Raw genomic sequence first — 13,829 nt, 5'->3', positions numbered from 1 at the left:
GGCAAATATACCTCGAAGAACTTTTTGTTGACAATTTACCTCACTAAAAGGGCAGGTCATTGTTGGCAAAAAAAAAAATGATCTGCAACGCATCCAGCCCAGCGATAGCAAGGGTGAAAGAACCAATGAAAGATCATATCACCACGAGACAAGAAAAGAAAGTTAACTCTGTGGGGAAATTTTTATTGCTTGTACAATTGTACAATTTGTGCAAACCGGAAGTGTACTGACTAGGTTCTCCTGTATGCGCTTTCAATTACTCTCATCCTGTCAATCTTTGCTCAAAAAAACGAGATAGCATCTCCCGTGACCAGGTACCTTAACATCTTGTTAACTGAAGCAAAAAATCATTGCTATGCCGAAACAGGATCTGAGGACATAAAGCCGCAGCCAATTATGCTAAGAATTCTCAGTGTGCACATTAGCACGTCGAGTTTCATTTTGATTTCGATTTGACACCAAGGTTTCAAGGTCAGGGTTTCAAGGTCAAGCTTCAGGCAAAGAACTGAAGTTGCTGAAGAGGAGAGCACACAATGCACAGCGCAAGATAATGGCAGATAAACATGCAGTGTAATCAGTGGCGACAATGGCGCAATGCTCTCAAGCAGTGGCCAGCAAAACCATTCAGACTGACTGCACAACCTCTCTCTCCTCTTTCTTTTCGTATATGACATCTATGAGTGCTCAACTCAGAATTAGCTTTCCCATAGTGTGGAGCAATAAATGTTGCACTCTTACTCTGGACTTTGGGAGTCTGTGGCCTCTGCACTTCCTTTGGCGTGGTTTTCTCGACAACAAAAGGTTTCTTTCTCGCCTCGGATGGTGCAGTGTTCAAAGCAGCTGGTGCAGCGGGAGGCTTCTGAGGCTTTGGTGCAGGTGAAGCTGCAGAACTGCCTTTTGCTTCCTCTGCTGTGTCCTTTTCCTAAGACAGGAAATGTAATTTGTACAAAGTGAAATATGCCAAAGTATTACCCCGTGGAAAATAAAGTAGGATAAGATTGAGGGTCAAATATCAGAATGTGCCCTAGCTTACCCGGTTTCCCTACCTTACGCAAGGAGCCTTCTATGATTCCTCAACTCAAGGAAGCACTGAAGGCAGCCATCTAATTTTCGAACCATCCTTAACCACTCCTTGGGTAGCATCAGACTAAGGGCTAAATATTAGAATGCTCCTTAGCTTACCCAGTTCGCCTACCTCCCACAAGGAACCTTCCATGATTCCTCCACTCAAGGAAGCACTGAAGGCAGCCATCCAATTTTCGAACCATCCATAACCACGCTTTGTTTAAGGTGGCATTCAGAGCAACTAGGAGCCACTTGTGTGCACCTGGTGCAGAAAATTGGCAAGGACTATTTATTATATATTGGCCCAAGTCGCAGCAAAAGAAAGTACACATCTATAACTTCGTATTTCTTGCTAGGTACGCTTCTACACCCGCTCATGTTGCATTTTACATATCTTGATTCAGTGCTCTAGAACAAAGGTTATCAAACTGGGTTTTGCGGAACCCGGGGGTTCTGTGTACTACTTTTGTGGGTTCGGTGAGCTCCCACTGAACTACCCCTCCTCGCCCCTCTCTTTTTGCTTCATGATGACCAAGCACAGTGCCCAGTTCGCTGATAGTACTTATTTTATGCATCAGTTTTTCTTATGCTTACCTGTTCCTCAGTTTTGTGCCATAAGCATAGGCACCGTCCACAGCAACAGACTTTGTCATCGAAACAAGATATGAGCCACCAGCTTATTTATAATTTGACGATAATTAATGAATCAATTAATACTTTAGTATTAACAACCAATCATCCAAAACACTTCTCGTTCATTACCTAGCACTACAGGCCTAAAACTACAGGCCTTCATTTTACCTGCTACGTTCCAAACGCTTCCAACAGCACCTATACCAAAACTGGGGTGCAGCGACAACTTGACTGAACAAGCTTTATATGCTTCGCATGAAATGCCTCCACCGTGCGGCTGCCAGGGCAGTTAGTGGCCAACCAATTAAAGCAACATGAGCAGTCGCATGATTCTATGCATACTGCGGCTTCGAGCCACCAGCGCTGACCGAGCGCACAAATGAAATCGAATGTTGGCCTTGCAAGTGTAGTTTTCTGCATTCATGTTTTGAATTTAAAGGTCTTAGCACGAGTGAAAGGTGAGCATTTAAAACAAAGCTGATCGCCAAAAGGAAGGAAACAAACAAATGCTCCCAAAAAGTGAACTGAACAGCTAAATAAAAGAGAAAAAAACAGGACACATACATTCAATAACAACATCGCCTGATTGCAACAGCAACCGGGGGGAGGTTCCCTAGAACCCCTGCTCTAGAATCTAGATGCCTTAGCAGGAAAACACAGTTGGTCTGGCATTGCGCAGTTGTTTACCGTACAGTGGCTGTCTGGGGGCAGCAGCAAATGCTCACTTTGCGAACTCAGAAGGTGCTGGATTGTGCAAGCAAACTGGAACTACTGTGCAGTGAAGCATGTGCTCCGGTCGAGATGCGAGGTAAGGAAGCATGCAGGTAGCGCTTAACTCAAGAAAAGGACGCTCCAAGGGCGGCCTCACTGAGTCCTCCTTAACAAAGTATGTTTAAAAATTAACCGTAGTAAGGCAGGCCACTCTTTACCACTTAAGCGCTTTATCATTTCCAAGAGTTTTTCACAAAATTGTTTATTTTTCTTACTTTTGATTTCATTTCGACTGGTATTGTTATAAAACAGAAAAATTCAGCAATCAAAAAAATACTAGAAGCAAAAACTAAGTCAGATTAGCATGACTATTCTTATTGCTCATTACTGCATTTCCAAGCTGTCTTCTTCATCAGAAGAACTACACATATCAATGTCATCACTGCCATCTTCGCTTCCCAAAACAATGTAAAAATTGATGTATGAACCTTCATTTTCAGGTGATGAGGACAGAGATAAAGAAGAGCATCTTTTACGTGACGATGGGCCAAAAATATAGGCGTCTCCTCCATCAGATACCATTTTTTTCTTATCAAGGCTGGCATAGAAAAGAAGCTCATGAGTGGCAGAACAAAAAACAATTAACAGGTCAGTGGTACCATCTGTCAAGTGGGCGGCACATGACCTATGCCACAGATGAGCGCTGCTCGCCTAAAACTCTCAAGGATCCTGCGAGGATGAGCTGCACTCGTCCAAAACGGTTCGGGGACGACATAATAAGGACAATCACTGCTCATTGAAAATACTTATAAGGTTAAAGCATTGCCACTGAGGTAAGTGGTGTCTTATTGTTTGCGGATACAAATCTGCCATAAAAACCATTATACAAGGCTATATATAATGTGAGGTTATACTATAACAATTATACAACCAATGAAATGAATCCCACAAATTAAACCAAGCACTAAATTTTTAAGTTTGTATTTTATCTTCTGTAATGATGCGCAAGACATTAATGTACATGAATCGCCTCATATTATTCGCCTACAGCTGCTGAATAATTTATAATCAAATTTCTTTTCTCACCAGTTTCTGTTTCGGTTTCAACAGTCGAGCGATGGCTGTGACGTGAAAGTCAAGTCTAGGTCACGTGAAGGAAGAATCGTTCCTGTGTCGTTTTATTTCACCTGAACACCGAAGCCAGCCTGCCTCAAGGACATAAATTACAAAAGGCGTAGAGGCAGCGATTATATTGTTGTCTTTTTTCATGCCACGCATGACCTAGACTTGATTGTGACATCACAGACATCTCTTGGTTGCTGAAACCCAAACCGAAACTGGCGAGAAAAGAAAATTCAATTAAAAATTATTTAGCGGTTGTAAACAAAAACTGCGTAGTATCTTTATACAGAAATGTTTTACGCATAATTAAAAAAAAAAAATTTGGTGTCTAAAGTTCTTTAATGAACAATCCACCCAATGGTGTGTGTGAATATGTGCAATCACTGGCAGAAGGAGCATAATATCAACAAGCCGGTGGACAATACATGAAAGCTCTGAATGATCAACGTAGGATACCAAGGAGTAAGAAAACAAGATTTAGTAAGAACCTAATTTTTCCCCAACTACAAAACAATTCATGTCTTTGACACTCAAGGAAGGGGCAAAGGAAGCTGCTTTTGCTTTTTGTGAGAAATTTATTGCAAATGGTTTGTTTTATGGGGTTAAACATACCAAAAGGACTCAGGTTATAAGAGACGCCGTAGAGGAGGTCTCCGGAAATTTCGATCGCCCGGGATTCTTTAACGTGCAATAACATTGCATGCCCTACTACAGTGGCACAGTGGTTAAGATGCCTACGGTGGTGGTGGAGCAGTAGTTAAGAGATTAGCGTGCCGGAGTACCCGGGTTTGAACCCAACCGTCGGCAGTTGTGTTTCAATGAAGGCGAAACAAGAGTCATTCGATCCCCAAGTGGTCGAAATTACTCCGTAGCCCTCCACTATGGCACCCCTTTCTCTCATTTCACTTTCACTTCCCCTTCCTCCCTCCCCTTACAGTGCAGTTCAGATATCCACAGAAACAAGTGTGACCAATACTGCACCTTTCCCTTCCTGTGAACCGATTATTATTATTATTATTATTATTATTATTATTATTATTATTATTATTATTATTATTAATATTATTATTATTATTATTATTATTGTTATTATTATTATTACTACTACTACTACTACTACTACTATCATTATCATTATTATTATTATTACTACTACTACTACTACTACTACTACTACTACTACTACTACTACTACTACTACTACTACTACTACTACTACTACTACTACTACTACTATTATTATTATTATTATTATTATTATTATTATTATTATTATTATTATTATTATTATTGTTGCCTCCACATTTAAAAGTGGCCACCGCGGCCAGGATTCAACTCCCATCCTTGGGCACAGTAGTCGAGCGCCCTAACCACTACACCACTGCAGCGAGGCTTATTACAAATAAATTTTGATTATGCAATACCTTAGTAATTCAAAAGACGATGACTTACCCTGCTAGGGAGTTTAGAAGGTTTCAGTGCTTTCTCTTCTGCACTTCGAAGTGCTGTAGCTGCATACGAGGCGGCCTTGATAGCAGCAGGGCCTGCATGACAATGGAAAAGAAAAATCCATATAAATGATGACAAAGAAATTAAAGAAGAACAAACTAGTGCATCACAGTCTTGAGTGCCCATTTATGACTGGACAATGGCAGCCTTTCATAGAGAGCCACAAAGTCAGAAGACTGAAAACCAATGTCCATGCAAACTTGTAGGGTTGGTTGGTTCTTATATACCGTGAGGCTCAAACTGCATTACATGGGCACAGACAAGGAAAAAAAGAAACCATACAAGAAAATGAAGTGGGGTCTGTGCCATATGTGCTTGTGCCATTTGATGAGATGCGTATTTCTTTTCTTGCCTCAGTCTGCTAGAGACTGCCTCTTAGCTTCATACTCAGCACAGACGAACAATCTGTAACAAGAGCAAGGTGCAGTCATGCTATTGTTACCGGCTGAAGCTATATGCAGGAGTTATGCTCCATAGGAATGAGTCAAATAAGAGTATTAAATGTAGTTTTCTGATTTCACAAAGCAGCTATGATGTCATCCCATCACGAAGAGTAGGCGACTGTGAAAGTATGCAATTTCAAAGGCAATGTATATTTACTACAATGTGATAAGGAGATGTGGGAGCTACTCCGGTTGTCGGCAACAAGCAGGAGTGCAACCCCATAGAATGACATGCAGACAAAGCTCTACAAAATATATATTTTTTTTTTAATTTTACAGTGTCCCATGGAGGCAGCCATATGGGTCATTGCACGCCGCAAGTCCCAGATACTGCGCTCGACCATGTCTACTTTGTTAAAGAAAATCCTGAAGTCCTATCCTAATGTGCGCAATCAAAGCCTAAAATGTTTTTGCTAAAAGAAACATATTTTTGTGCTAAGCACAGTTTAAACATCTCAAAAAGGAGGGAAATCAGGCAACACTCAATAAATCTTTAAGAATTCAAACTTTCGGAAAAACCTTTCACAAATTACTTCAATGGCATTGCACAGATTTCAGCTTTCATGTGATTCAGAGCATGCAGTTTTGTACGGAATAATTTTTAAATTGAAAGAAAATGTAAAAATATATCGTTTACGTCAAATTTTCTTAACGTTGAGGCTACTTTTCCAAAAGAGAATATTTAATATCAAATACAAAGGACATTAGTGGTCTATACTAAAGACTGTCTTTTTGCACTTTAATCAGTGTGTTCAAATAGACGAAAATATTTTTACCTTTTTACCTTTAGTCAAAAATGTACTAAATATGCATCCCACACCAGCAGTCATAACTCATATACCTCGCCACACTCAATGTTTGTTCTGCAGTTATATACATTGTGACATCAACTGTGCAATGAACCAAAATAATTATATTATCAATTATAGTTTTTTATGAAAGAATTTTAACGAGAGAATGGAAGAAAATAATGGTTTTCAATAAGAAATGATCTTAAAACAAATGCAACAAAAACAAAACTTTACACACGATTTTATTTCTCATGGTTCATTGCACAGTCTGATATATGAAGAATAAGTGTGCAAAGTTTAATTTAAAAATTCAGTCGGGGAAAGCGTTATAATTGTTCGCGCTAACCGAAATGGCAGAAAAACGAGCTTCGAGAAAAACAGCAAATAATTTCCGGGTGGGTTATAATCAGCCACATGTCCTTCTTAGTCTCATCTTTACGTCCTTTTGCACATGCAGCTGCTCGCTTTTTCCCCTTGCATTTCTTGCAACATCGATAGACTGACGGGAGGATTTTCTGACACGCTATCGGTCACCTGTCAAGCATGCTATCGACTTCTCCATGTGGTTAAATCATGTAAACAACGAAGTAAAACTTTAGGAGCACACGAGATACCAAATAGGGAGTCTGTAGGTTCTTTAATTCATTCAAGGACATTCCAGTGTAGAGCGGGGGGGGGGGGGTTCACGCAGCGGCGAACGGTGGTGGTAGGAGCATGCGCAGCAATCGCAGAACATGCATGGTCGCCGGCGCCACGGAGGAAGAGGGGGGAGAGGAGTGCGTGCTGCCCCGGCTGCGGAGCTGGTTACGAGGGACAGCGCCGACGACGACGCGAAACACAGGAGCGGGTGCCAAAGAGCTGTGCTTAAAAAAAATATTTAAGAAACGGGGCAATATATTCTGTTATGTGGAAACCAAAACCGTTAGTTTCGATTTAGCCAAATGCACAGGAGGTTGCAAATCGGACTTTATCATTGCTACAGTTTTAGTCAGAAGCATAAAGTTTTACCAGTGATTCAAAAATGGTTGTGTAATTTGCTAAAATATAATTCGAAAAATTGTGCTTGCTTTTTAAAAATCAGTCTGTATGTTCAATTCGTCCGGGCACACTCCAGTGAGCCCAGCGCACAAGGTCGAAGTGTCATGCATCCCTCCTGTGAGCACTTATGCTGATGCAAACAAAAGTAGACAGACATGCTCAGAAACAATTATTACGAATGTAAATTGAAAAATCCAAAAGTAAAAAAAAAAGCAAGAAACACTAAACAGGAAAATATTTTTAGATACCTGGAAGCCGAAGCTGTCAGTTTCAGTTTAGCAAAATGCACAGGGGTAAGAAATTTGGCTGTGCCTTCGGAGCTGTTTAGCTGGAGATGTGATTTTTATTGCCAATCATTCAGAAATGATTGTGTAATTTGATTAAAATTAGAAAAATTGATTTTTCTTCAAGATTACAAGTTCACTTTCTCTCAAGAGTATTGTTTCCCTAGATATCTATTCCTTATAACCAATGTTACAGGTGAGCAAACTGTGTATATCGAAATAAGAAAAAAATTCTAAAATTGCAAAAAGCATGTCTTGAGCCATAAATGCCCATTAATTTCATCCTGACGTGGTCCAAGTAAAAATAACAACAATAGTGGATTAAGTAGAAAAGCTTACTGTTTTTCATTCCAGTAGGTCAAAGTAAAAAGAGAATACACTAAATTTGCAAAAAGTGTGTTAGGGCTATAAACACCTATAATTTCGCTCTGAGCTTGCCCAAATAAAGATAAAAACAATAGCAGGTTAAGTAGAACAGTTTACTGCCTTTTGTTTCTGAAATTTCCATCAAAGTCATTTTTGTTTAGAGCAATAAAGTGGTAAATTTTGATCTTGACCTCTCATGATAGCCTTTGAAGGCCTCTCTACTGCAGAGCGTGACACTGTCAACACTGTGGCCAGATGAAATCTACACTTCTTGTTCTTAAGTAAGGTATGCACAGCGGGCAAGCATCCGAACATTGAATAGTTTAACAGGTATTAGAGAGGAAAGAAAATAATTTTGGCGCTGCTGCGTTGCCACATGCTCCAGTGAGCTAGTTATTCGGTATAGTCCTGTTGCAATGTCGTTCTTCTGAATGCTGTAATAGACGTAAGCACCAGCATAAAAGCCTGCGAGCTGCCAATCGGCCCCTACGCTTGTAAATATGATGTTGGCCTGTACAAGCAACTTACCAAAGCAAGCTGTAGCATCAGACTTGATTCATGACAAACAGTATAAGAGCGCAACAAAAACGAGAAGAGGACAACAACAGCGCAGATGTCGTCCTCTTCTCCTCTTTGTCTCGTTCTTGTTGCGCTCTTATATTACTGTTCGTCATGGTCCACCAACTCACCCAATCAGATATTTACAGCAAATTCTAGAAAACAAAACAACAGCACCTTCAGCTGCTCTTCCTTAATAACTGTAGCAGATACATATTAAAAGCATGAACACTAAATTTAAGTATGAAATGCTTCACCATAGCACACACACAAAAAAATGGACATGGACAGATAGAAACACACCACGCCACGACCATCTGAGCATGAATACTCTTTTCCAATCAACCCGTTCACTAAACAAAAATATGTTATAGAAAGACAGCAGGCCAATTCTTTCGGGGCCTGAGGCCACCGACTTACTGGTTGAAGGATCTGTTGATGCCTTTTCTTTTCTTTTAGCAAACCAAGCACCAACAGCAAGATCAGCCTCTTCCTCTTCATCCTTTAACTGAAAGCTCCCCAAAGCTGCCTTTGGTGAAGGTCCAGCCTAGAAATCAATCCGAAATGTTTAATAGCAACTTGCTAATGCAGCAAACCGCTTTCAATACCTCGACCAAGTCGCATCCAGTTCTTGCTCAATAGGACAATTTCAAAATGCACAGTTAGCATGACAAATCACACTCTCAACACCATCACTAACTTTGAAAGTTCAATCTGCAAAGGAATTATAGAAATAACTGCACTTAGCCTACAGGTCACGCGGGCAAGCTGCAAGACACAAGATATCTCAGTATTTGTGACTCTATGTTTTAAATGAGCAAGAGATTACAATGCTAGATTGATTTGCCATAGAGCATCAAAAATGACAAGCTCAAAGAGGAATATGAAGTTATTCCCATTTGTTCTGGGTACTGTAGTAAATGACACTGTTCCAATGAAACACTACACTGTTGAATTACATTCTGGATCCTCTCACTGCTTAAAAGGAAGGGCACTGGCAGTTTGGTTTTATTAAAAAGAGGGCATAATACTTAAATGAATAGCAAAGATAGAACTAGTACCTTAGAGCTGCTGTCTTCTGGTGAGTGTAGCTTAATGAATGCTAAACCATACTGGATGCTCTGAAAAAAAAAAAAGATCCAAAATGAAATAGATGAAAATAAATGAAATGCTATTTGTAGCTAGCAAGTAACAGTGCAAGAAGAGTGGACAGCATGTCAACTTCTGAAGCTTCCGCAAAAATTTATGGCCAGTATGTGCAGTAGCCTGAGCGCTAATGCAACAACAGAATATAAACATGAAAACTCATCATTAAAGAAAGAATAAAAATATGAGATAATTCCACATAATTTTAAACCCTGCCACTACAGAGACCATTTTATGAAGCATGGTTTGTACCTGGGCTTTAATATCCAAAGCTGCACATCGCCTATCAAGGAGTCCGCACCAGCGGAGGGCTCCAGATTATTTTGAACAACCTGGAGTTCTTTAATGTGCACACCCCATGGCAGATGGGCTTCTTTCACAATTCACTTCGATTAAAACCTGAACACAACTGCCAATATCCCAACATCCTTTCCTCCTACTGTATCCAGTAGCACCTTATAAAATCCCAAGTTACATTTTGTCAATAATAGTGCTCTGAGAGTCCACTACTGCAAGCCAAGACCAATGTAAATGATTTAATGTACTGATACGTGCAAACAACTGTCATCTTGCTGCAAGAACTCAAAATGTGAGAACTAAAAGATTACAATTCCTTTCCTTACCAAGGAAGTTGGGCCCATTCAAGTCCATATATTCAGTCCGTTACTCTCCACACACAGAAAGCTAGCATGCACCAGATGCTTGCCAAAGCAGACTGCCCCCCATGCTGCAGCCATGCTTCTTGACAGTGCCCATGTTCTAGTATTTTATCTATACCAGCATCATGGACATGTCAACTGTCCATGAAGCAGAGTTCCCCTAATATTGCTTATTATTCGTTTGTCATAAGCTGCCAGTACAAAGTTCTAATCATACCAAAATCGCACCACCGTTTCAGAAAATTCTAATTTGCCGAGAGTAATGGCGTCAATAAGAGATCAGTGACAGACGAAATTTCCCTCACTGGTCAAGACAGTGGTGACATCAAAGAGATTGTGTGACCATAAAGGACCAACCACAGTAAAAAAAATGGCCCGTTAGACCACCCACGAAAATTTTGAGGCCTACCTCAACCAACCACGGGTAACAAGTGATGTGCTGACAAATGCAGCAACAAAACTAATGCAAACACACAAACGAAATGCAGCTGAGCACTTGAATGTTTTTACAATTCCTCTTAAGGGACCCACCAGGGTGGCGCAGTGGTTACGGTGCTCGACTACTGTTCCCAAGGATGCAGGATCGAATCCCGGCCTCGACGGCCGCTTTTCGATGGGGACGAAAAGCAAGGCGCCCATGTGCTGTGCGATATCAGTGCACGTTAAAGATCCCCAGGTGGTCGAAATTTCCGGAGTCCTCCCCAACGGCATCTCTCATAGCCTGAGTCGCTTTGGGACGTTAAACCCCGCAAACCAACCAACCTCTTAAGGAGTCTTAAGATGCCTCATCAGCGCCATTCCTGCACCTCTTTTCTTTTATTCCTGGCCCCACCATAAGACAACCGCTTTTGTTAACAGTGTATGCTGATCATTCAATGAAGCGTCTGTAATGTTAAAGGGGCGCCGTGACATACGCCAGACCACTCATTCCAGTCGGCCTCTAGGTTCTTTACACCTTCCCGATGCCCCGAAGCCCAATAATAATGGCGAAATCGTAGCGCCTTATATTTTATTCCTCTTCAATAATCAGTGTTTTGGTACCGATGTGAGTGACACCCAACGGCGAAGTTCGTTGGCGGATATGACGTTTCCTTCTTGCTTGGGCGCTGCTTCACTGATTGGTTGATCAAACACTTTAGATTTTACAATCGAATGTTCTTCAAGTTACTATTCAGAAAACAAATAAAAGGTGTTTTAATTTCGCGTATGTTCTTGAAGTGCTTGTAAAGATAGGGACTGTAAACTAGAATAGATATGGTGTTGTCAACACGCCCTCAGATCCCAAGGCAACTGACAACGTTCGGATCTCGGAGGTCAACAAAATGGCTGGACAGTCCGAAATCCCGTGGCTGATCGTTTTTGCCGACGCTCCACAGATGGCACAAGTTGTGTCGAGATTGCTCATAACGTGCGCTCGCCACACCCGAGTCCACAGCACTCCACAGCAAGCTTCTGCCAGTAGGCCACTGCCCAGGGAGTTATCATATAGTCGTTCCTGGCCGATGACCTCTTCGCTGGTGCTGTACAGGTACAGGGCAGGCTTCGCCTTAGCTCCTGTATGCCATTCCTCCATCTCCGCCTTTCGCACTTGTTCTCGAACTTTCGCACAAGTAGCGCTCGAGTGATCCCCAGCAGCAACAGCGATGGACATCGGCGGAACACTAAAATGGCGACGCAGGTTTGCTGACCGTCGGGTCCACCTCGTCGATACTGCCACAGAGATGGTGCAGAGCAGCGTCTGGTGGGCTAGACTAGCTGTGGGCAGACGGAGAATCCGGTCCTCACAGCACAGCTTTGCAGTCGTTACCATGGTAATGACGCTGCCAAAAAGTGCGGCTACAGATCAAATAGGACAGGCAACCATGGTGGATAGCTTCCGACACATCAGCAGAAAGCTGCGTTTCTCATAGGTTCCGCCCAAGTCGAGCGCTGGGCAAGCGAAATGGGAGGGGGGCTCCCTCTCGCATCAGCTCAGACGCGCTGTTCTGTTTTTCTTGTATTTAGAAATTTATAAACCGAATAACTCTCATTTCCGCGCGCCGATTTTTTGAACTGACGTCGGCATGGAGCCTAGAGGTTGGCTGACATTAGCGGCCTGACGAACGTCACTGTGCTCCTTTAAGGGGCTTTAAAGCTGAAATATAAGGCACTAGAATTAATCTTAGCTTATGCACTCCCGAAATATAGTTTTCCCGCAAAATTCTTAAAGAAAACCATTACAAACATTGCCTTTCAGTTTAATTTGCTAAGCACAATTTACCTTCCACAATAAAACATTCAAACCTTTACCTATACTCTGAACTATAGATGTATGGTTCCTTCATGCCACGACAAAGCTTCACATCTTTGCAATGCAACAATATGAAACATGGCGCAAGAAAGCCCAGAACCACAATTTATCGGCTCACCTTATTGAAAGGTTGTGTGCACACAACCTTTACACGATCCCACTTTTCCTTAACAAAGGATTGAGACAGCTTTTCAGACCCAAACATCCGGACCCGGTTCAGATTCGCTCCTTGACGAGCATCCATTGGCGACATGAACGATGACGCACCAAGCAAAACCTGAGTAAAAAGAAGAAATTATTTCATGTTCAAACATTTTTTTTTTTTTTTAGGCCAGTAGTATCCAAACACCTTATGCTGTAAACAAAGAAGCGAAGAAAAATTGAGATAGAAACAAATGGCAAACACATCGGATGACTTATATTTGAGCCTTTATTTCGACACCAGTAAAATATATTTAGCAGGGAACATGAAAAGTTAGAAACACCATGAAAATATTTTCAGTAAGAAAAAAAGATAATGAGTTTACTGAACTATGAAAAACAAAAAGGACAAACCGTTCCTTAAAACTCACAGCCAGTGTCAAAGTTAGCAGTTTCCAATCTACATGCTGTGCTTTGCACTGTCTTTCTCTTTATATTGGTTAATGAGCCATCCGCAACTGCTAAATTAGTTGATCTCATGGTAAACTATGCATTTCGATATTGCATAATAAAAAGCACGTTTTCAAAACATCTGTGCTCTTGTTCTCTATACCTCGCGGAACAATATCGTATTGTCCTATCCTTTGTACTAATCCTTTGTCCACTTTCTTCCACCTTCTGCAAACAAACTGCAAAATTAAGTTTGCGAGGCACTCCTTTGAGTACGGAGTACTGTGACATGCTCACTTAAGCTGGATGGCTGAAGCAAGGTCAAATAACAGGGTTAAAAAACGTGACCAGCTCCTCCTTGCGAGAAAAAAATTGTCAACACAAAATCCAGAGTGGTCTCGTCTTTTCTTGAAAAAGGTTTTATAAATGCATTGTGCAACTAGCATCACCACCATCCCTAGCAATCTCTACCGCCAAGAGCTGACCATAATAATCTGCCACGAGATGAAACTAAGCAAAATTAGTAGATAATATGAGCATCAGACCCAATTGTTTTGAAAACATTGCACACCAAGCCACACACAAGATTGCTTCTTGAATAAACTTTCACTGCTAATCGTTTG

The 13,829-nt window shown here is 41.2% G+C and overlaps 1 protein-coding gene across 2 annotated transcripts in view; it reads right to left on the bottom strand.

The window, feature by feature from the left end:
• Nucleotides 1–13,829, bottom strand: part of XRCC1 (DNA repair protein XRCC1) — a 104,115-nt gene that overhangs the window by 89,029 nt on the left and 1,257 nt on the right. For both annotated transcript variants that reach the window (XM_084607027.1, XM_084607028.1), the window contains exons 3-7: nt 12,734–12,892; nt 9,582–9,641; nt 8,941–9,067; nt 4,984–5,075; nt 739–922 (exon numbers count right to left, since the gene is read on the bottom strand). In XM_084607027.1, coding sequence (XP_084463153.1) covers nt 739–922; nt 4,984–5,075; nt 8,941–9,067; nt 9,582–9,641; nt 12,734–12,892 — 622 coding nt within the window. The remainder of the gene's footprint in view (nt 1–738; nt 923–4,983; nt 5,076–8,940; nt 9,068–9,581; nt 9,642–12,733; nt 12,893–13,829) is intronic.

Source organism: Amblyomma maculatum, chromosome 6 (assembly GCF_055883805.1).
Source record: "Amblyomma maculatum isolate TAMU_Amacu chromosome 6, ASM5588380v1, whole genome shotgun sequence".
Taxonomy (NCBI): domain Eukaryota; kingdom Metazoa; phylum Arthropoda; class Arachnida; order Ixodida; family Ixodidae; genus Amblyomma; species Amblyomma maculatum.
The sequence above is the reverse complement of the archived record's forward strand: the minus strand, read 5'-3'. Positions and strand labels throughout refer to the sequence as shown.